This window comes from Entelurus aequoreus, linkage group LG08, assembly GCF_033978785.1.
Source record: "Entelurus aequoreus isolate RoL-2023_Sb linkage group LG08, RoL_Eaeq_v1.1, whole genome shotgun sequence".
In the NCBI taxonomy this organism is placed as follows: Eukaryota; Metazoa; Chordata; class Actinopteri; order Syngnathiformes; family Syngnathidae; genus Entelurus; species Entelurus aequoreus.
The window spans coordinates 33,732,340-33,757,354 of NC_084738.1; the positions used below are offsets into that span (position 1 = coordinate 33,732,340).

Below are 25,015 nucleotides of genomic sequence, written 5' to 3' on the forward strand. Positions count from 1 at the left end.
AAAATAATCAAAATACATAAATATTAAATGTTATTATAAATGTGCCTGTTACTACATTACATTTATACTTACATCCTGTATATAAAACCTTCATGGAGGTGTTTGGATGTTTTTAAGGACTACATTGGCAAAATAGAGCATCTCCCATAGGCTCCATTGTAAGTGGACTTTTGATTGCAATTATTTAATAATTAGAATGCAAAAAAAAATACATCTGTCGTCATGTCATAAGGATTGTGAACGATACGCAATAAACGTACAGGGAGCAAGGAAAAGAGGTAGCAGCAGACCACTTGATGATGTAAACATAGGGACACACAGAAGTGATCACGGCGCTGCTATAAATAGTTTGTCTGTGTTAGCGCTGATAATAACAATATCACTAATACTTAGCTAATATTTAAGTCATGAAATGTAATTGGAGTATTGTTGCCGCTTTTTGAATGGTACTTTATTGGATTTTATGGGCGAAATAGACAAGCTCCCATTGGCCCTGCTGTTAGCATACTTTTATTTACAAGTTAAAATGTATTTTTTTTAAATCCATCCGTCATCATGTCTTTCATAATGATTGTGAACGATGGACAAAATTCCCAAAACAGTGCAGTATTTTAGTTCTTATGCGCCTTTGTCCAGCGTCCCGGAAAGGTGAAACATTATATAGCACTTAAAGTTTGGATGCATTGTACACCACACATACTAAAATAAGTGATTTCCAAAACACTATTCAATGTATTTTGATTGCTTCAATTGAGACACCTACAAACATCCATTGAGATGAGGATAGAAGGATCATGATGCCACTTTAAATTAAGTATCAAAAATCAAAATGCACAATGTGTCTTGTGAGTGTGACCACATAAGAAGGGGGCTGCGCGTTTTTCGGCCGTGTTTGAATGTCCTGATACTAACGATGCATCTGGACCTTGATCATGAGTGCATTGCAGCTGGCTATACAGGACAGTATAAGGACATTCCCCTTAGAGTGTTATTCACAACATGACCTCATGTTCCAGGATCTCCCATCGAAGGTGAAAGGCATCTTCATCAGGGCCGTGGTTCCAGACACTCCTGCAGCCCGTTGCGACAAGCTGAAACCAGGAGACAGGATCCTTGCTGTTAATGGAGTCAGTCTGCTTGGCCCTCACTGCCAAAAGTAAACCCAGCAGATCTACAAAAAAAGGGGTAAAAATGTTTTTAAATATTTCTCTCTCTCTTTCTGATCAGTGGCAAAGAGCTAATGCAGTCGTCAGGCGATAGGCTGAGGCTACTGGTGGCAAGATCTGATTGGATGGCCAAAGCTGTACAGACTGAATGCTGACATTTGTGTTTGGTTACATTTTTCTCACCAAGTTACTGCCGAAGCAGCCGAATGAGCTAAAACATGCTGTTTTCAAAGTTTGCAAAGAATCACAAACCCACCCCCGACCATAACCCAGTGGAACCATCTGCTGATAAGAAACTTAAAAGGTTTTTATATTTTGGGGATGACAATGACACTGATTCATAAATAAGGCTCTGAAGACAAAATGCAGTGTAATTACAGTACGTTCAAATCATTTTTTAAAAATGGTTTAATTACTGAAATTGCAGTAACGCCATGTTTGGTCTGTGTTATATTCCTGTGTAAATATATATTTTTAAATGAATCTGAATTGGGTGTCTTATCATTCTAGTTCTGTGTGTTCCAAAAAGTGCACTTTTACTTCAACGTGTAGAGGAGAACGGGGTTGATTTTCACACTTTTTTACTGCAGTGTGAATTCTTTAAGCAGTCATTTCTACATCAAAATAAAGCTTACAGTGAAATGGGCATCACTCGTTTTCCAACTGATTGTAAATCAGAAGTATATAACTATCATATATGCTCTGACACATTGTGACAAGGACGAAAGAAGAGGCAGAACTAAATTTGAAAGTTTAATTGTATTGACAAATACATAGATAACTTATAACACTCAATGATGGGCAGTAACAAGCTACATGTAGTGAAGTTGAAAGAAGGGTGGGGGTTAGGTATAAGCGAGAGCCAATCAGATGCTTTTCCTTGCAGGATAAGGAAGTCGCCGCCAAAACCAAATATGTCTGGCTTTAACATGTAATATTTGTACACCAGAGAGATAGCGAACAGGACACATTTAATTTTTACTGCTATGATGCCATCAGCAGGCGAGTCGTCAATTCTGACATCGACACAACTGTAAGTCAAATGTATTATTTGCTGCTATCGGTGTTGCTCCAAAAACTAAATCCGTGTCAAAAATTGATTCCCGTCGCCGTTGGCCTTTTTTTTTTTTGTCCTGTCCAGCTACTCAGGCAAATCATATAGTTGATGTAGATGCCCATACCGGCTGTACAGATTTACTTTCCACAAGAGAAGTGTGGGATATTTCTCTGGTTGCCTTATTTCTATTTTGACTTTATTAAATAGATTTATTTTAGCGCAGCCGGACCGGAGCAGGAGGGGATAGAAAGAGAAAAAAGGAAGAGAGGGAAATTGCGGGGACAAGAGGGGGATAAGACAGAGACAACAACCAACAGAAGAAGAAGAACAACAACAACAGAACAACATCAGCAAATAGGATATGTACAAATATGATAGAAAAAGTGATAGCAAAGAAGCAGTTAGTGAATTACATATTGATAACACAGAAATGACAATGAACATTATTACACAACAAATGGAGCAATACAAATACCATAAGAAATAGCACTATTGATAATGAATAATAACAATAATTACCTCTATTATCAACAATATAATTGTTTCAAATGCAACAATACATATATGTAATTATAACTTGAAATACAAAAGAAAGCAGATAAATGGAGGGGAAGAAAGAGAAGCAAACTGTATTAACCCTGTAGATTGTTATAGTAACAATAGGTTAAGCTTTTGTCAGTGTGCCGTGTGTTACCCAGTTTCCCCTAGGGCAACAACGTTAATATATGTTTGAGGAAACGTGAGTATATGCATGACTGTATGTATGCACATGTACTTGTATATGTACAGTATGTGTACATGTATGTTTGTACAGTGAATGTGCATGTGGATGTATGTACCTTAATTGTGTAGGTATGTACTGTATTTGTGTATGTATGTGGGAGCGTAGGTACCTGTGTGTGTGTGTGTGTGTATGTATGTCTATATGTATGAATAATTGTGTGTATGTGAGTATATACTGTATGTGTATTTGTATGTGAATACACAAAGAAAAGGGGTGGGAGAGGAGGGAACCAAGAGACTTTTTGTGTTGTCCTCGCCAGTTTCGGGTCCTAAATGGCTGTCAAGTGTTCCAACTTGTCGGAACACCTACTCAGACTTCTTCTTTCCAGGTGAGATGCATGATTTATGATCTACAATAAACTTACAGGGAGCAAGGAAGTGGCAGACGACTTGATGATGTAAACATAGGGGCACACGGAAGTGATCACGGCGCCGCTATAAATAGTTTGTCTGCGTTAGCTCTTTCAATAACAATATCACTAATACTTGGTTAATAGTCAAGTCACAAAATGTGAAAGGAGTATAGTTTATGTTTTTTGAATGGTTATTTGTTGGATTTTAAAGTTAAAAAGTTAAAGTACCAATGATTGTCACACACACACTAGGTGTGGTGAAATTTGTCCTCTGCATTTGACCCATCCCCTTGATCACCCCCTGGGAGGTGAGGGGAGCAGTGGGCAGCAGCGGTGCCGCGCCCGGGAATCATTTTTGCTGATTTTATGGGTGAAAGATGAGCTTCCACTGGCTCCGCTGTAAGTTGACTTTTATTTATATTTATTTAATATTTAGGATATTTTGAAAATAATAATCCCACTGTCGCCATGTCTTTCAGAATGATTGTGAACAATAGGAAAAATCATTTAAAAAAAAGTGCAGTTCCCCTTTATGAGGCACATAGCATAGAAATAGAGATGTCCGATAATGGCTTTTTTGCCGATATTCCGATATTGTCCAACTCTTAATTACCGATACCGATATCAACCGATACCGATATATACAGTCGTGGAATTAACACATTATTATGCCTAATTTTGTTGTGATGCCCCGCTGGATGCATTAAACAATGTAACTGTTGTGTATCACTAAGGGAGGTGACGGCCAAACAGACACCAGGGGAAAGTGTATACAATTGTTTATATATATATATATATATATATATATATATATATATATATATATATATATATATATATATATATATATATATATATATATATATATATATATATATATATATATATATATATATATATATATATATATATATTTTGGATCTAGTTCACACTCCATTTCCTTAGTTTATTATATTAGTATTGTTTATTATTATATATATATTGAATATATACATATATATATATATATATATATATATATATATATATATATATATATATATATATATATATATATATATATATATATATATATATATATATATATGTATATATTCAATATATATATAATAACAAACAATATATATATATATATATATATATATATATATATATATATATATATATATATATATATATATATGTATATATTCAATATATATATAATAACAAACAATACTAATATAATAAACTAAGGAAATGGAGTGTGAACTAGATCCAAAATATATATATATATATATATATATATATATATATATATATATATATATATATATATATATATATATATATATATGTATATGTATATATTCAATATATATATAATAACAAACAATACTAATATAATAAACTAAGGAAATGGAGTGTGAACTAGATCCAAAAGGTAATGAGTGTGTGGTGTAAGACTATGTGTGTAGTTAGCTGAAGTGCGTTACCAAGTGTTGACGAGAGCAAACGAGGCAGTCCATGGGGCAGGCAGGTGATCCGGGGCGAGAGAGAGGCATCAGAGTCTAGGGGCAAGCGAGTAGTCAAGGAACGATCGAGGAGGCAGTCAAAATCCAGGGCAACGGAAGGAAAACAGGGTCACCATATGAGAACTAAGTTCCCCCCTGCATCCATGGGTCCACTGGTCTTTTAAGCGGCTCGCCCTCATCAATTGCAGGTGTGCAGATAGCCGGTGAGTGATTGCAGCTGGTGGCTGCTGCAGGGCGGAGACGCGCGCGGCGCGTCCCTGGATGTGCGCACCCGTGGGCGTGTCCCGAAGTGCGCACGGCAGGGGTCTGAGCCGTAACAGTATCCCCCCCTATGGACAGATTCCAGATGTCCTGGAAGTCAACCACAAACAAAAGCACAGGAACAACAGTCAAGGGTGGGCGGCGGGGTGAACTGGTGGTGGGTCGCCGGCCCAAATGTCCCCGAATCCACCGGGGACGAGTCTGGTGGCGGCGGCGAGTAGAATGCCGCTGAGGCCGGCGAGGCGGGCGACCAAGGTACGGCCACCATCTTGGCCATCGGAAAGGCGGACGGGAATGGCGCCATGGTGCGTCCCGCCGGAAACGAGGATGAGACGTCATCGGCGGCAGGCAGGTGATCCGGGGCGAGAGAGAGGCATCAGAGTCTAGGGGCAAGCGAGTAGTCAAGGAACGATCGAGGAGGCAGTCAAAATCCAGGGCAACGGAAGGAAAACAGGGTCACCATATGAGAACTAAGTTCCCCCCTGCATCCATGGGTCCACTGGTCTTTTAAGCGGCTCGCCCTCATCAATTGCAGGTGTGCAGATAGCCGGTGAGTGATTGCAGCTGGTGGCTGCTGCAGGGCGGAGACGCGCGCGGCGCGTCCCTGGATGTGCGCACCCGTGGGCGTGTCCCGAAGTGCGCACGGCAGGGGTCTGAGCCGTAACAGTATCCCCCCCTATGGACAGATTCCAGATGTCCTGGAAGTCAACCACAAACAAAAGCACAGGAACAACAGTCAAGGGTGGGCGGCGGGGTGAACTGGTGGTGGGTCGCCGCCCCAAATGTCCCCGAATCCACCGGGGACGAGTCTGGTGGCGGCGGCGAGTAGAATGCCGCTGAGGCCGGCGAGGCGGGCGACCAAGGTACGGCCACCATCTTGGCCATCGGAAAGGCGGACGGGAATGGCGCCATGGTGCGTCCCGCCGGAAACGAGGATGAGACGTCATCGGCGGCGTGGAAGCGGCAGACATCTTCGGCGGCGTGGAAGCGGCAGACGTCTTCGGCGGCGTGGAAGCGGCAGACGTCTTCGGCGGCGTGGAAGCGGCAGACGTCTTCGGCGTGGAAACGGCAGACGTCATCGGCGGCGTGGAAGCGGCAGACGTCATCATAGCCGGAGATGAGGAGGGCAGCTGAGGAGCTGGCCGAGGTTCTGAAGCCGGCGCTGCCGGCCGAGGTGCAGAGGTCGGCGCTGCCGGCCGAGGTGCAGAGGTCGGCTGCTGCCGGCCGGGGTGCAGAGGTCGGCGCTGCCGGCCGAGGTGCAGAGGTCGGCGCTGCCGGCCGAGTTGCAGAGGTCGGCGCTGCTGGCCGAAGTGCAGTGGTCGGGGCCAGCCTGGGAGCTGGAGGAGACGTGGGGGTCAGCCTGGGAGCTGGTGGAGATGCGGGGGCTATCCTGGGGACTGATGCTAGCTCGGAGGCCATTCGAGGGGCTGGTGCTAGCTTGGGGGCTAGCCAAGGGGCTGGTGCTAGCTCGGGGGCTAGCTGAGGGACTGGTGCTAGCTTAGGGGCTAGCCGAGGGACTTGTGCTAGCTCAGGGGCTAGCCGAGGGACTGGTGCTAGCTCGGGGGCTAGCCGAGGGGCTGGTGCTAGCTCGGGGGCTAGCCGAGGGACTGGTGCTAGCTTGGGGGCTGGCCAAGGGGCTGGTGCTAGCTTGGGGGCTAGCTGAGGGACTGCTGCTAGCTTGGGGGCTAGCTGAGGGACTGGTGCTAGCTTAGGGGCTAGCCAAGGGACTGGTGCTAGCTCGGGGGCTAGCCGAGGGACTGGTGCTAGCTCGGGGGCTAGCCGAGGGACTGGTGCTAGCTCGGGGGCTAGCCGAGGGACTGGTGCTGGCTCGGGGGCTAGCTGAGGGACTGCTGCTAGCTTGGGGGCTAGCTGAGGGACTGGTGCTAGCTTAGGGGCTAGCCGAGGGACTGGTGCTAGCTCGGGGGCTAGCCGAGGGACTGGTGCTAGCTCGGGGGCTAGCCGAGGGACTGGTGCTAGCTCGGGGGCTAGCCGAGGGACTGGTGCTGGCTCGGGGGCTAGCCGAGGGACGGGTGCTAGCGCTGGGACTAGCCGAGGGACAGGTGGAATTAGTATGGCAGGGGGAAGCCTGTCTGGTTGCAGCTGCGCCATCACACCAGCACAGCCACCAGTACTATCCCCCCCCCTCCGAAAGCGGATGCCAGACGCTTCCTGCTGGCTGAGGGACAGTCTTTAAGGGGGGGAGGAGGTTGTCCAGGCGACGAGAAAATTCCTCCTTGCTCATATCACTACTACATCGGCGGCGTGGAAGCGGCAGACATCTTCGGCGGCGTGGAAGCGGCAGACGTCTTCGGCGGCGTGGAAGCGGCAGACGTCTTCGGCGGCGTGGAAGCGGCAGACGTCTTCGGCGGCGTGGAAACGGCAGACGTCATCGGCGGCGTGGAAGCGGCAGACGTCATCATAGCCGGAGATGAGGAGGGCAGCTGAGGAGCTGGCCGAGGTTCTGAAGCCGGCGCTGCCGGCCGAGGTGCAGAGGTCGGCGCTGCCGGCCGAGGTGCAGAGGTCGGCTGCTGCCGGCCGGGGTGCAGAGGTCGGCGCTGCCGGCCGAGGTGCAGAGGTCGGCGCTGCCGGCCGAGTTGCAGAGGTCGGCGCTGCTGGCCGAAGTGCAGTGGTCGGGGCCAGCCTGGGAGCTGGAGGAGACGTGGGGGTCAGCCTGGGAGCTGGTGGAGATGCGGGGGCTATCCTGGGGACTGATGCTAGCTCGGAGGCCATTCGAGGGGCTGGTGCTAGCTTGGGGGCTAGCCAAGGGGCTGGTGCTAGCTCGGGGGCTAGCTGAGGGACTGGTGCTAGCTTAGGGGCTAGCCGAGGGACTTGTGCTAGCTCAGGGGCTAGCCGAGGGACTGGTGCTAGCTCGGGGGCTAGCCGAGGGGCTGGTGCTAGCTCGGGGGCTAGCCGAGGGACTGGTGCTAGCTTGGGGGCTAGCCAAGGGGCTGGTGCTAGCTTGGGGGCTAGCTGAGGGACTGCTGCTAGCTTGGGGGCTAGCTGAGGGACTGGTGCTAGCTTAGGGGCTAGCCAAGGGACTGGTGCTAGCTCGGGGGCTAGCCGAGGGACTGGTGCTAGCTCGGGGGCTAGCCGAGGGACTGGTGCTAGCTCGGGGGCTAGCCGAGGGACTGGTGCTGGCTCGGGGGCTAGCTGAGGGACTGCTGCTAGCTTGGGGGCTAGCTGAGGGACTGGTGCTAGCTTAGGGGCTAGCCGAGGGACTGGTGCTAGCTCGGGGGCTAGCCGAGGGACTGGTGCTAGCTCGGGGGCTAGCCGAGGGACTGGTGCTAGCTCGGGGGCTAGCCGAGGGACTGGTGCTGGCTCGGGGGCTAGCCGAGGGACGGGTGCTAGCGCTGGGACTAGCCGAGGGACAGGTGGAATTAGTATGGCAGGGGGAAGCCTGTCTGGTTGCAGCTGCGCCATCACACCAGCACAGCCACCAGTACTATCCCCCCCCCTCCGAAAGCGGATGCCAGACGCTTCCTGCTGGCTGAGGAACAGTCTTTAAGGGGGGGAGGAGGTTGTCCAGGCGACGAGAAAATTCCTCCTTGCTCATATCACTACTGAACATGCCTGTCCATGACAGCTCGGCAGGACAAGACAAATCCTCCGGTTTGAAGTGAAAAGAAAAGGCCATGGTGAATGGGGCAAAAATAGGAGAGAAAAAAAAATGTCACTGGGGGCGGGGCTAAAGTCACTGGGGGTGGGGCTAAAGTCACTGGGCCGTCAGGTCCCTAATCAATTGGCGGGAACTTACTGTTGTGTTTAGACTAAAGGGGAGGTGACGGCAAACATACACCAGGGGGAAGTATGAACAATGTTTTATTATATATATATATATTTAATATATATAATAATAACAAACAATACTAATATAATAAACTAAGGAAAATGGAGTGTGAAATAGATCCAAGGGTGTGTATGGTGTAAGACTATGTGTAGTGTTTAACTGGAATGTGTGTTACCAAAGTGTTGAACGAGAGATGAGGAAGTCCAGGGAAGAGAGAAGTCCGAGTCCAATGCGGGGGAAGTCAAGGATTGGGGAGCAGTCAGAATCCAGAGGGGTCCAGAGAAGTGAGGCGCACAGCTCACTACCAAGGCGACGGAGGGAATTATGCGGGGGACACGGGAGAAACAAGGGACAAGAAAGCCACGGAGAGGAAAACAAGACAAGAGCATAAAGCTTGACGCTTACGGTACACCATGAGAAAACTAAGTTCCCCCCTGCATCCATGGGTCCACTGGTCTTTTAAGCGGCTCGCCCTCATCAATTGCAGGTGTGCAGATAGCCGGTGAGTGATTGCAGCTGGTGGCTGCTGCATTGCGGAGACGCGCGCGGCGCGTCCCTGGATGTGCGCACCCGTGGGCGTGTCCCGAAGTGCGCACAGACGGCAGGGGTCTGAGCCGTAACAATTAACACATTATTATGCCTAATTTTGTTGTGATGCCCCGCTGGATGCATTAAACAATGTAACAAGGTTTTCCAAAATAAATCAACTCAAGTTATGGAATTACCAACATGGCACTGCCATAGTTATTATTGAAGTCACAAAGTGCATTATTTTTTTTAACATGCCTCAAAACAGCAGCTTGGAATTTGGGACATGCTCTCCCTGAGAGCGCATGAAGAGTTGAGGTGGGCGGGGTTGGGGGGAGTGGGTTTAGGGGTAGCGGGGGGTGTATATTGTAGTGTCCCGGCAGAGTTAGTGCTGCAAGGGGTTCTGGGTATTTGTTCTGTTGTGTTTATGTTGTGTTACGGTGCGGATGTTCTCCCGAAATGTGTTTGTCATTCTTGTTTGGTGTGGGTTCACAGTGTGGCCCATATTTGTAACAGTGTTAAAGTTGTTTATACGCACACCCTCAGTCTGACCTGTATGGCTGTTGACCAAATATGCCTTGCATTGTGAAAAGCCGTAGATTTAATGTGACTGGGCCGGCACGCAAAGGCAGTGCCTTTAAGGTTTATTGGCGCTCTGTACCTCTTCCTACGTCCATGTACACAGCAGTGTTTTAAAAAGTCATGAATTTAACTTTTGAAACCGATACCGATAATTTTGAAACCGATACGATAACCGATAATTTCCGATATTACATTTTAAAGCATTTATCGGCCGATAATATCGGCAGTCCGACATCCCTACATAGAAAACATTTTTTGGAAAATAGAATAAATAAAATCATTCTGTAGAATTTAACAAAATAAAACGTGGAAATTGCACAAGAATGTACAAACCCTGTTTCCATATGAGTTGGGAAATTGTGTTAGATGTAAATATAAACGGAACACAATGATTTGCAAATCCTTTTCAACCCATATTCAATTGAATGCACTACAAAGACAAGATATTTGATGTTCGAACTCACAAACTTTTTTTTTTTTGGCAAATAATAAACTTAGAATTTCATGGCTGCAACACGTGCCAAAGTAGTTGGGAAAGGGCATGTTCACCACTGTGTTACATGGCCTTTCCTTTTAACAACACTCAGTAAACGTTTGGGAACTGAGGAGACACATTTTTTAAGCTTCTCAGGTGGAATTATTTCCCATTCTTGCTTGATGTACAGCTTAAGTTGTTCAACAGTCCGGGGGTCTCCGTTGTGGTATTTTAGGCTTCATAATGCGCCACACATTTTCAATGGGAGACAGGTCTGGACTACAGGCAGGCCAGTCTAGTACCCACACTCTTTTACTATGAAGCCACGTTGATGTAACACGTGGCTTGGCATTGTCTTGCTGAAATAAGCAAGGGCGTCCATAGTAACGTTGCTTGGATGGCAACATATGTTGCTCCAAAACCTGTATGTACCTTTCAGCATTAATGGCGCCTTCACAGATGTGTAAGTTACCCATGTCTTGGGCACTAATACACCCCCATACCATCACAGATGCTGGCTTTTCAACTTTGCGCCTATAACAATCCGGATGGTTCTTTTCCTCTTTGGTCCGGAGGACACGACGGCCACAGTTTCCAAAAACAATTTGAAATGTGGACTCGTCAGACCACAGAACACTTTTCCACTTTGTATCAGTCCATCTTAGATGAGCTCAGGCCCAGCGAAGCCGACTGTGTTTCTGGGTGTTGTTGATAAACGGTTTTCGCCTTCCATAGGAGAGTTTTAACTTGCACTTACAGATGTAGCGACCAACTGTAGTTACTGACAGTGGGTTTCTGAAGTGTTCCTGAGCCCATGTGGTGATATCCTTTACACACTGATGTCGCTTGTTGATGCAGCACAGCCTGAGGGATTGAAGGTCACGGGCTTAGCTGCTTACGTGCAATGATTTTTCCAGATTCTCTGAACCCTTTGATGATATTACAGACCGTAGATGGTGAAATCCCTAAATTCCTTGCAATAGCTGGTTGAGAAAGGTTTTTCTTAAACTGTTCAACAATTTGCTCACGCATTTGTTGATAAAGTGGTGACCCTCGCCCCGTCCTTGTTTGTGAATGACTGAGCATTTCATGGAATCTACTTTTATAGAACCTTTATTTAACCAGATAAGAAAACCCATTGAGATCAAGATCTCTTTCACAAGGGTGACCTGGCCAAGAGGTCAACAGCACATGTCACAGAGCAGTTTCAAAAATAATACATTAAGACATACATTTTAAAATACATAAGAGAACTGTAAAACAACAGAGATTTACATCTTTAAAAACACAGGCACTGTGCAAACGTCTCTCGCTGTTTGTCCCTCAGGACAGAACAGAAGGCTCCAAATGGAAGTAGTTCTGTAAGTTTCAGTTTCGTCTGCAATGCATTCCATGCCATAGGGGCAGCAATGCCAAAAGCTCTTTTGCCAAATTCAGTCCGTACATGAGGAACAGTTAAAACATACAAATTGTTAGAACGTAATGCATAAGAGCTGCTTTTTCTTTGTAACAGAGTACACAAGTATGGGGGTATTAAACCTAAAAGAGCCTTATAAATGATAGTCAGCCAATGTGTGTATCTGTGTGCACTCAATGAAGATAAGTCTGACTTCATATACAGTTGACAATGGTGGGTGAGACTACGACAGCCAGTAACAAATCTTAGTGCTGAATGAAAAACAGTGTCCAAGGACTGGAGGCATTTAGATGAAGCACTAAAATAAAGCACGTCTCCGTAATCAATCATGGCACCCACCTGTTCCCAATTTGCCTGTTCACCTGTGGGATGTTCCAAATAAGTGTTTGATGAGCATTCCTCAACTTTATCAGTATTTATTGCCACCTTTCCCAACTTCTTTGTCACGTGTTGCTGGCATCAAATTCTAAAGTTAATGATTATTTGCACAAAAAAAAAAGTTTTATCAGTTTGAACATCAAATATGTTGTTTTTGTAGCATATTCAACTGAATATGGGTTAAAAATTATTTGCAAATCATTGTATTCCGTTTATATTTACATCTAACACCATTTCCCAACTCATATGGAAATGGGGTTTGTAACTTTTCGTAGCATTTTTAAAACTTTTAGGAATCTTTGTCATCTACCTAGAAAATATACCGTGTAAAGGTTTGTTTAGTTTTATAAGGTGAAACAATGACATAGGCTCATAACATGCAACATGAGATATTTCAAACCTTATTTTGATATAATGTTGATGTTTATTGCTGACAGCTTAGGAAAACTTTGAATTGAAAATCTCAGAAAATGTGGTGTTTTTTTAAACAAAAAACTGCAAGACATGGTCATCAAAATTATATTAACTAGAGCAGTGGTCCCCAACCACCGGGCCGGACCGATTGGTACCGGGCCGCACAAGAAATAAAAATAAAAAAACTTTTATTTTTTTATTTTTTATTAAATCAACATAAAAAACACAATATATACATTATATATCAATATATATCAACACAGTCTGCAGGGATACAGTCCGTAAGCACACATGATTGTATTTCTTTATGAAAAAAATAAATAAAAATTTAAATACAACCATTGCATGCAGTCTGTTCAAATGTTTTCAGCAGTATGTCCTCATCTTGAGGAAATAGCAACCTTGGAATTATTTAACGTAGCGCTCTTGCTGACGTCACTTCGCACGTTGCTTAATGACGTTAAGAAAATCGCACGACGAAATGGAAAGCGATTCCGAGGAATTGATACACTGGAAAATTGGTTCTTGTTCAGAACTGGTTTTCGATTCCTACTCCTATTGATGAATGACACATATTCTATCACATATTCAGTAAATTATGTGAACCATTGAGTAAATTAACTACCTATCTTTGTGAACTGTATTGATATGTATTTATTCATTCATTGTTGTAGTTGTGTTTAAGATCGAAAAAGGAACTGAACAATTGTGTTAGAAATGTGAGGGGGAAAAAAATTCAGTCTAAGCCTGGGGGTCCAGACTGAGGCCAAGGAGGGGGGAACCCTCATAGCCATAGCCCACATAAGCATGTGTGTCAGAGGGAAACATCAAAGAACACAAAGGACATTAAATACATTAAGAGCAGAGCTGGTGAAACCAGCCATTTCTTACACACAGCTACAAAAGTAAAACAATAACAATAACAACAAAAGAACTATACACTGTGGTGGCCTCTGCGGTGTTCCACACCATCGTCTGCTGGGGTGGGGGGAGCACGGGCAAAGACAGGAGCAGACCCAACAAAGCAACCAAGAGAGCCGACGTGCACCCTCGGCTGTCCACTAACTCTCGGACAGTTATTGGGCGGCCGAGGCTGGAGTCGTATATGTCGTTGTATTTACAACACAATGCCGATGCCGGTGCTGGTGTCTTACAATAAGAAGGTCCTGGGTTTGATCCCCGGGTTCGGGATCTTTCTGTGTAGAGTTTGCATGTTCTCCCTGTGACTACGTGGGTTCCCTCCGGGTACTCCGGCTTCGTCCCACCTCCAAACACATGCACCTGGGGATAGGTTGATTGCCAACACTAAATGGTCCCTAGTGTGTAAATGTGAGTGTGAATGTTGTCTGTCTGTGTTGGCCCTGCGATGAGGTGGCGACTTGACAATGGATGGGATGGATTCTGGACAATTTAATTTATTTATTTATTTTATTTTTTGGTAAAAATAAAAATCCATATCTATTTTTCTAAACACATTTAAGGGTTCCATGTGTTCTAGATATGTTAATCCCATCTTTAAAAAGTCAAAAACCTAATAAATTGTTATTGTTTTACATATGTTTTAAAAAGATGGTTTCAACCAAATCCCTGCAATAATTGTTTTTTATTGCATGTAAACATACTAAGTATGGTGACGTTCGGTTTGGGGGGTGATGGGAGGCCCAGATTTCCGTGCTACGTACGCCCCTGTGCTCAGGAAACAGGGCGTTTTCCAAATTGCAATAGTGGACGTGCAGACATTGAAAAAGGCTGTGTTGGTCTTTTGCCGCCACCTATTGGCTTAATTGCAGAATACACCAAAATGCAACAATCATTTCTCATCGTTCAGATTCGGACTAAATGTTATGGTCCAGTAATTGTTTAATGTTGGAATACATTGTTTTGCTAAGCACAAAACAAGCATGTATAGTGTTATGGTTGTTGGCAGAGGTAAACATGTAAAAAAGTGGATCCAAAATTAGAAACTCATTTTACACCAGTGTCAACTAGCCACATAATAATAGACATTTTGTGAAATATCTGCTAATTATTACATAATGGAAGCGCTGTAGTACGATAGGAGAGTGTTCCTAAATAATGCATAAATGAATAATAACTAAAGCTATCGTCATTAACTAAATAACAGGGGTAGGCACAGATATTGATATTGATGGAAAGCCAAATAAATTACCAAAGGATACTTTTTATCATTATTCATTTTACGTGGGAAGTTGCAAAGTGAATAAAATACTTTGTGATTTTTCCTTTAATTTGTTGAATAATTATAATTTAGAATAAAAAGGACCATTTTTAGCAAGCAGTAAAATATTTGTATCAACTATTGCATGAATATGACAAAGTACCAGTGTTGTGTTCTCTTTACATATTTAAACATTTGTTAGAGCAAAATAAAGTGCAAAATAACTAAACATAAGCAGAAAATACTATTGGCTCTCATTCTAAATCAGGGGTGTCAAACTCATTTCAGATCGGTAGCCACATGGAGAAAAATCTACTCCCACGTGGGCCGGACTGGTAAAATCACAGCACTATAACTTAAAAATAAAGACAACTTCAGAATGTTTTCTTTGTTTAAAAATAGAACAAGCACATTCTGAAAATGTACAAATCATAATGTTGTTGGGTTTTTTACACTTACATGTTAAAGTTAAGTTAAAGTATCAATGATTGTCACACACAATAGGTGTGGTGAAATTTGTCCTCTGCATTTCCATCCCCTTGTTCACACCCTGGGAGGTGAGGGAAGCAATGAGCAGCAGCGGTGGCCGCGCTCGGGAATCATTTTGGTGATTTAACCCCCAATTCCAACCCTTCATGCTGAGTGCCAAGCAGAGGTGGGTAGAGTAGCCAGAAATTGTACTCAAGTAAGAGTGCTGTTACTTTAGAGATGTATTACTCAAGTAAAAGTAAGGAGTAGTCACCCAAATATTTACTTGAGTAAAGGTAAAAAGTACGTTGTGAAAAAACTACTCAAGTACTGAGTAACTGATGAGTAACCTGTTTGTTTAATGATGACAGCAACAAATAATGCACAACATAAAAATAGCAATGAGCAAATTCAGAGCCAGGAATATCTCTTAAGCACCTAAAACAATAATATGTATTAAATAATAATTCATTAACATAAAAAAATTAAGGCAAATTGAGCCACAATAACTTAACAGCACCATAGGCTCAGTAGGCAGAGATTACATAGGAAAATAACAAGTTAGCCTTTACACAAACCATAAACTGATAGGTGTGGGCTGCACGTGGCTTTGGAGCAATCAAAGCTGCTCACACGGTCACTAAGGTGGGCACCTTGTTTGACATGTCAACTTAATGTGTATTATATTTATCCATGAGAACATTTTTGTTGTTACTTGTGAGGTGTGTCTGTTAAAATCAAGGTTGTTTTTACAAATGATGACAGATGTGAACAAGATTTAGTTTAGTTTAGTTTATTAAGGATCCCCATTAGTCTACACCGCAGTGGAGACTATTCTTCCTGGGGTCCAGGCAAAAACATCACACAATCACAAAACAAAAGATTAAAATGCAGTACAACATGATCAAATAATAAAATGTTGTAATACAAAAATAGCAACAACAAAGAACCAAAAAAATAATAATAACTTCGAGTTTACATAATATTGTTCATAACAAAGATAAAAAGAGCAATATAAAAATAGATATATATATATTTTTGCAAAAAAAAAAATAAAACAAAGAACCAATGGCCTAAAATATATACATTAGTGTACCAAAGACAAACAATAAGTGACGAAAAAAGTTCCCTCCACCATTTTCTACTGCTTGTCCCATAATCAATAAAATAGTCAATAAAAACAGTCATGACATTAGGTACAATCTAGAATAATCTCTTTCCGCAATACTTCTCCTCTTAGTCTATTCTTAAAACCCACTCTGCTGGTGATTGATACCAAATATTGTGGAAGTCGATTCCAGTAAGTGATTGCCCTATACATTACAGTCTTTTTCAAAACATCACTTTTGGGTTTAAGACGGGTGAAAGCACCTCTTAGGGCTAACCTGGTACCATAGTTGTGACTTTCACTAGCAAGCAACAGCTGAGAATACAGATATGAAGGTTTATGGTATGTATAGATTGTTTTTAAAAATAGAATCAAACTACACGCTAGTCTTTCACCAACTCTCATCCATGACAATTCATTATGCATGATCTCAACGCCGGTCCTAAATGAGCAATGGAGAGCTAGTCTGGCAGCTCTGTTTTGGGTAAGCTGGATTTTATTGAGTTCTTGTTTAGATGCATTGGACCAAATTGCTGGGCAGTAGTCAATATGTGACAATACAAGGGATTGTATAACTTGTTTCGTAGTTGTGTTAGTTAAAAAATAGGCACTTCTTCTTATGATTGAGATGCTTCTGCTCATTTTTTTTACTATGTTATTAATGTGAGTGGCCCAAGATAGTCTTTCATCTATTGTAACTCCCAGCAACCTGGCTTCTTTAACTTGTTCAATATGAACTCCGTTCAAAGAAACATTCAATATGCGTTCTTTTCTATGAGCATGTTTTGAGCAAATAACAAGACATTTTGTTTTGGAAATATTAAGTTTCATCTTATTTTCTGTAACCCATTTAGAAATCTGCATAACCTTGTCTTGTAGTATACTGCTCAGGTCTGTGCAATTATCAGCATAAGCATATATTGTTGTGTCATCTGCGTAAATTGCACAGCAACCATTCTTTAAAATACATGACATATCATTTACAAATATTGAGTATAATAAAGGTCCCAGGCAACTTCCCTGGGGAATACCACAATATAATGTTTTAATATTTGAAAGGGTTCCATTGAACATGACACATTGCTGTCTGTTGACTAGGTAGCTTTTCATCCAGTTAATCGCTGAGAGTTTAAAACCATAAGCAGACAGTTTTATAAGTAGTAGTTTGTGGTCAATAATATCAAAAGCAGCACTAAAATCTAATAGCACTGTGCCAACTAATAATTTACCGTCAATTTGTTTTAGCCAGTCATCTGTTAATTGTGTGAGAGCTGTGCATGTTGAATGGCCAGTTTTATATGCATGTTGAAAGTCTGAATTAATGTCATTTATAGAGAAATAATTTTGAATTTGCTTAAATATAATTGTTTCCATTAATTTTCCTAATACTGGTAAAATGCTAATTGGCCTACTATTCGATCCAGTGAATGCTTCTTTCCTGTTTTTTGGTAGAGGAGTTACTCTAGCAACCTTCCATATTTGAGGATAGATTCCTTCTTTAAAACTTAAGTTAAAAATATAACATATCGGACTGGCTATTATTCCAGCTGACAATTTTAAAAGTCTACTATCTAGATTATCATGACCACAAGGTTTGTCAGATTTCAACTCAGACAATAGATTTTCAATTTCCAATACATTAGTGACTGAGAATTCAAATTTACATTTTTTGTCCTGCATGATATCATTTTTAATAAGTGACTCAGATAGAATACAATTTACAGGCAGCATGCCATTTCTTATAGTATCAACTTTACTTATGAAATAATTGTTGAAGTAATCAGCAATTTCTTTGGGCTTGGTGATAAAGCCTTCACCTGATTCAATAAATGCTGGTGTTTTTCCCATTTTATCTCTACCCATGATTTGATTGAGAGTACTCCAAAGTTGTTTTCCATCATGTTTAATTTCTTCAATTCTAGATTGGTAGTACACCCTTTTTTTCTGTTTATTTAATTTGGTGACTTTGTTTCTTAAAGAGCGATATGCTAGCCAGTCCTCTGAGCTACCTGAATCTACTGCAACTCTTTTCCGTATATCTCTATCTTTCATCAAGTTTCTCAGGTCAGAGTCAAGCCAAGGGGCTTTGACAGATCTGACGGTGAGCTTCTTGATGGGTGCATGCTTATCACAGACAGAAGAAAATGACTTCATGAATTCATGCAGAGCTGCTTCAGTATGCTTTGACTCAAATACACTGTCCCACTGTATGTTATGTACGTCTTCAATAAAGGCATTATCACAGAAATGTTTGTAGAGTCTCTTATACATAATTGTAGGTCCAACTTTGGGGACTTTCACTTTTCTTGCTACAGCAATCATGTTATGATCACTAAATCCAATTGGCACAGACACAACCTTTGAGCATTTATCTACTGAATTAGTAAAAAGATGATCTATGCAAGTTGAAGACAATACACCTGAATTGTTCATATTTATTCTGGTTGGTAGATTTATCATTTGAGTTAGGTTACATACAGTGGCAGTGTCATTAAGCTTTCTTTTCATAGGGCAGTTTTTTGAGAGCCAGTCAATATTTAAGTCTCCTAAGAAATACATTTCTCTGTCTGTGTCAGAAACATTCTGAAGCATTGCACACATTTTTTCAAGATATGCTGCATCAGAGGAAGGTGGTCTATAGCAGCAGCAGATTAGTAATGGCTTTAGATGTGGCAAGTGAACCTGGATCCAGATTGCTTCTACATCTGTCAAGTCCAGATCTCCTCTTTGCTTTATTGGAATGTGGCCTTGTACATAAAAGGCTACTCCTCCCCCGTGTTTGTTTCTATCAAGTCTAATTATATTGTAACCTTGTATAAATATTTCAGTATTGTCAATTGAATCATCCAAATGAGTTTCAGAAATTGCTACTATATGTAGATCATTTTCAAACATTATTTTACTCAACTCAATTACCTTGTTTTTCAGACTACAGATGTTCAAGTGGGCAATTCTGAGTCCTTTTTTGGGAAGTTTGATAGACATTTAAAGTTAATAAGGATTTACAGAATAGATGTCAACTCTAAAAACACAAAAAAACATATAGATCAGCAAACCACAGACTATGCAAATTTATCCAAATCATTTAAGCTCCTGACCATTAGCACTTGTGCCTGCTCAGGTGCACCATTTAGCTTTATGTAGACTTTGCAGTTGGACGACCATGTTGCTTGTATGTTTCCCTCTTTGCGTAGGTACCGAGCTCTTTTAGCAATATCAGCATTGCTCTGAGCATGCATTGTCTTTGTGTGATGATGTAAATGATGTGTGGTTGTATTGTGTATTAAGTATGTGTTCTATGACTTTTTTCTTAATACTTGTGTATGATTTTATTGTCATAATTTGATTGCATGATTTTTGTATCCCTTTAATTTAGGTAGCCAGGGACTGTAGATGGAAATTAGCTATTTAGCTATAATCTGGTACAGAACATACCTGTCTTTGAGCTTGTTTCTGTGCATTGTCCCTTCAAATAAAGACTAAACTAACTAAACCTGGGAACACACTGTGCACTTCTGATTGGTGTTTCTATGCATTCGTGTGTGTGTTTGCGACTGTGCGTGTCTATGAGGCTGCAGTGTGTTAATACATGTCCCCACACGATGTACATTTGACAGTGATGCATAGCAGGGAAGCTAACATCAGCCTACGGTGACAGCCAAAATATCTACTAACGTTACTTACCGCCATGTGCTTCCTCAAATTTGACGTTGAGTTCATGTAAGCTTAAGTTTGTTGTTGTTTTGCGGCGGTCACATGATGACCGCCTGGTCGTGTGACCGCCTGGCTCTGTTTGATTGGTGAAACGGAGTCAAATGTCACCAGTGACTGTATTTGATTGGTGAAATGCAGGCATGCGATAGATCCTACTTTGAAGGTCTGTCTGACAAACCAAAACAAAAAAAGCGTGCATTAAAAGAACGATAAAAATCAGTAGCGAGTAGCGAGCTGAATGTAGATAAATGGAGCGGAGTAAAAGTAGCGTTTCTTCTCTATAAATATACTCAAGTAAAAGTAAAAGTATGTTGCATTAGAAGTACAATTTATCCCAAAAGTTACTCAAGTAGATGTAACGGAGTAAATGTAGCACGTTACTACCCACCTCTGGTGCCAAGCAGGGAGGTAATGGGTCCCATTTGTATAGTATTTGGTATGACTGAGTAGGTTGCAGTTAATAGCTTGCTCAGTTGCCTTGTGGTTAGAGTGTCCGCCCTGAGATCGGTAAGTTGTGAGTTCAAGCCCCGGCCTAGTCATACCAAAGACTATAAAAATGGGACCTATCACCTCCCTGCTTGGTACTCAGCATCAAGGGTTGGAATTGGGGGTTAAATCACCAAAATGATTTCCGAGCACAGCTGCAGCTCACTGCTCCCCTCACCTCCCAAAGGGTGGAACAAGGGGATGGGTCAAATGCAGTGGGTAATTTCACCACACCTAGTGTGTGTGTGACTATCAGTGGTACTTTACCTTTAACTTAAATGTAATTGTATTATATCTTTATTTGTCATTATTTACATTTTCTGAATCAATTATGTGATAATGTTAATCAGTCAACTCATTGGTGTTAATTTTCAATCTATCAAGATAAAAAAATACATATCAAAATCAAATTACAAGATGTTATTTATGTAGTTTGCTCATTTTCCTTGCCTGATGTACTAACATCATGTGGTTTATTTTGTACATATGTAGCATCATCTACGAAGGTCCTGAATTTAATCCCGGGCTCGGGATCTTTCTGTGTGGAGTTTGCACGTTCTCCCTGTGACTGCGTGGGTTCCCTCCGGGTACTACGGCTTACTCCCACTTTCAAAGACATGCACCTGGGGATAGGTTGATTGGCAACACTAAATTGGCCCTAGTGTGTGAAAGTGAGTGTGAATGTTGTCTGTCTATCTGTGTTGGCCCTGTGATGAGGTGGCGACTTGTCCAGGGTGTACCCCGCCTACCGCCCAAATGCAGCTGAGATAGGCTCCAGCACCCCCGCTACCTCCGAAAATGGATGGATGGATCTACAAAGATACAAAGGGTTGCTATTGCGACATCCTGTGGACACATTTAGAACAGCAGTTTCCTTCATTCAAAAATTTCAGGTTAATTTTTATACTTAGCAAACTCATCGCGCGGCCCGGATAAGACTTGTTCGCGGGCCTGATCCGGCCCTTGGGCTGTACGTTTGACACCCCTGTTATAAATCCTTCGGGTATTTGACCTCATGTGTCCAAAGACGTGTTCCCTAACTTTGTAAACAATATAAATATAACAACATCAACACTGTTACAATATGAAAAACCATAACATGAATAATTGCGGAATGCAATGGGGAAATATCGATCTCGTCCGGCTAGTATCGATCTGATACTGATCGACAGAACACTTGGCGTGAGGACTACCGATATTTGGATCGGTCCGCCCACCGCATTACTGTAACTATAAAGTTTTTATTTTTTTTATTTTTTTATTTTATAAACCTTTATTTATAAACTGCAACATTTACAAACAATCGACAAATAATAATAATCAGAATAAGTACAAAAACAGTAAAAAACTGTAACTATACAGTTGTGTTCTCCGGTCGGGCATCACTTACGTCAATGTTGAGACACCGGAAGTGTTGCTGGTTGAATCTCAGCTTGCCCAAACGACAACAGCTGGGATTGTTTTTCAATTATTTGTGCTACTTCCCACTATGGCGGGGACAGACTTGTACACGCTGTACAAAGGGGTCCCACTGCCCACTCTCATTCACCCCCCGCACAGTCTGAGGCGCTACGAGACCTTCACTTTCCGACCAGATGACATTCTCGTCGTCACTTACCCCAAGTCCGGTAAGTGCTTTAATTGCCAATAGTTCTTATGTACGTGTCCATGATAAAGTTCTTATGTGCGTGTCCATTAAAGTTCTTATGTACGTATCCATGATAAAATTCTTATGTACGTATCCATGATAAATGGGCTGTAAGTGGACTCCAAACGTCGAAAATGGTATTAGAAATATTTAGGTACACGACTTGTCAAAACTGGCGCAAAGAGAAGACTCATCCATCCACCATTTCCGTAGACTTCCACGTATACACGTCCGCACTAGAAAGTAGGGAATTATGGTGAGTGTGCAGCTATATGTTTCAAGTGGCGCCCTCACTACAGTATGTACAGTATGTTGTACTTGTACTGTACATTGAGTTTTAACGGTGTGGCTTACTGTTGTTGTTGAAGTCCCTCGATCCTATTTCGCTATGTAGCCAAGTGGTCGGTGAGTATACACCAGGGGTCCCCAAACTACTGCCGCCAGTCCAAAATCCAGCCCGCAGGAAGTCCCAAGTTAAAAAATAAAAGTTTTTAATTTTTTAATATTTTTTTTTTTAATCCGTTCTTTCTCATTCATTTTATACTGCTTGTTACTCTCTGTGTCTCCTAGCTGCTCAGGCAAATAATTGTGTCTAAAAATGCATTTTCCTATCCATAATATGACATCATAAGTGTTTTCAGTCAATTAGTGCTCGAAGAATATATATATATTTATATATATATTAGGGCTGTGAATCTCTGGGTGTCCCACGATTCGATTCAATATCGATTCTTGGGGTCACGATTCGATTCAAAATCGATTTTTTTTTTTCAATTCAACACGGTTCTCGATTCAAAAACGATTGTTTTCCGATTCAAAACGATTCTCTATTCATTCAATACATAGGATTTCAGCAGGATCTACCCCAGTCTGCTGACATGCAAGCAGAGTAGTAGATGTTTGTAAAAAGCTTTTATAATTGTAAAGGACAATGTTTTATCAACTGATTGCAATAATGTAAATTTGTTTTAACTATTCAATCAATCAATGTCAATTTATATAGCCCTAAATCACAAGTGTCTCAAAGGGCTGTACAAGCCACAACGACATCCTCGGTACAGAGCCCACATACGGGCAAGGAAAAACTCACCCCAGTGGGACGTCGGTGAATTACTATGAGAAACCTTGGAGAGGACCGCATATGTGGGTACCCCCCCCCCCCCCCTCTAGGGGAGACCGAAAGCAATGGATGTCGAGTGGGTCTGACATAACATTGTGAAAGTCCAGTCCTCAGTGGATCCAACACATCAGCGAGAGTCCAGTCCACAGCGGGGCCAACAGGAAACCATCCCGAGCGGAGACGGGTCAGCAGCGCAGAGATGTCCCCAACCGATGCACAGGCTAGCTGTCCCGACTCTGGACAGCCAGCACTTCATCCATGGCCACCGGACCTATGCAACTCCCCCTCGCAAGGGACAGGGGAGAAGAGGAGAGAAGAAAAGAAACGACAGATCAACTGGTCTAAAAAAGGGGGGTCTATTTAAAGGCTAGATTATACAAATTAGTTTTAAGATGGGACTTAAATGCTTCTACTGAGGTAGCATCTCTAACTGTTACCGGGAGGGCATTCCAGAGTACTGGAGCCCGAATAGAAAACGCTCTATAGCCAGCAGACTTTTTTTTGGCTCTGGGAATCACTAATAAGCCGGAGTTCTTTGAACGCAGATTTCTTGTCGGGACATATGGTACAATACAATCGGCGAGATAGGCTGGAGCTAAACCGTGTAGTATTTTATACGTAAGTAGTAAAACCTTAAAGTCGCATCTTAAGTGCACAGGAAGCCAGTGCAGGTGAGCCAGTATAGGCGTAATATGATCAAACTTTCTTGTTTTTGTCAAAAGCCTTGCAGCCGCATTTTGTACCAACTGTAATCTTTTAATGCTAGACATAGGGAGACCCGAAAATAATACGTTACAGTAATCGAGACGAGACGTAACGAACGCATGAATAATGATCTCAGCGTCGCTAGTGGACAAGATGGAACGAATTTTAGCGATATTACGGAGATGAAAGAAGGCCGTTTTAGTAACACTCTTAATGTGTGACTCAAACGAGAGAGTTGGGTCGAAGATAATACCCAGATTCTTTACCGAGTCGTCTTGTGTAATTGTTTGGTTGTCAAATGTTAAGGTGGTATTATTAAATAGATGTTGGTGTCTAGCAGGACCGATAATCAGCATTTCCGTTTTCTTAGCGTTGAGTTGCAAAAAGTTAGCGGACATCCATTGTTTAATTTCATTAAGACACGCCTCCAGCTGACTACAATCCGGCGTGTTGGTCAGCTTCAGGGGCATGTAGAGTTGAGTGTCATCAGCATAACAGTGAAAGCTAACACCGTACTTGCGTATGATGTCACCCAGCGGCAGCATGTAAATACTAAAGAGTGCAGGGCCAAGAACCGAACCCTGGGGAACTCCGCACGTTACCTTGACATAGTCCGAGGTCACATTGTTATGGGAGACGCACTGCATCCTGTCAGTAAGATAAGAGTTAAACCAAGACAAGGCTAAGTCTGACATACCAATACGTGTTTTGATACGCTCTAATAAAATATTATGATCGACGGTATCGAAAGCGGCGCTAAGATCAAGAAGCAGCAACATAGATGACGCATCAGAATCCATCGTTAGCAATAGATCATTAGTCATTTTTGCGAGGGCTGTCTCCGTAGAGTGATTTGCCCTGAAACCGGATTG

At 42.4% G+C, this 25,015-nt stretch overlaps 2 protein-coding genes across 4 annotated transcripts in view; both read left to right on the forward strand.

The window, feature by feature from the left end:
- Nucleotides 1-1,812, forward strand: part of LOC133655805 (ras-associating and dilute domain-containing protein-like) — an 88,180-nt gene extending 86,368 nt beyond the window's left edge. For both annotated transcript variants that reach the window (XM_062056323.1, XM_062056324.1), the window contains 2 exons: nucleotides 1,017-1,156; nucleotides 1,228-1,812. In XM_062056323.1, the coding sequence (XP_061912307.1) occupies nucleotides 1,017-1,156; nucleotides 1,228-1,321 (234 nt within the window). In that variant the 3' untranslated portion in view covers nucleotides 1,322-1,812. The remainder of the gene's footprint in view (nucleotides 1-1,016; nucleotides 1,157-1,227) is intronic.
- Nucleotides 1,813-22,057: 20,245 nt separating this feature from the next.
- The window catches only part of LOC133655806 (sulfotransferase 2B1-like), a 31,232-nt gene continuing 28,274 nt past the window's right edge, over nucleotides 22,058-25,015 (forward strand). For both annotated transcript variants that reach the window (XM_062056326.1, XM_062056325.1), the window contains exon 1: nucleotides 22,058-22,298. In XM_062056326.1, the coding sequence (XP_061912310.1) occupies nucleotides 22,160-22,298 (139 nt within the window). In that variant the 5' untranslated portion in view covers nucleotides 22,058-22,159. The remainder of the gene's footprint in view (nucleotides 22,299-25,015) is intronic.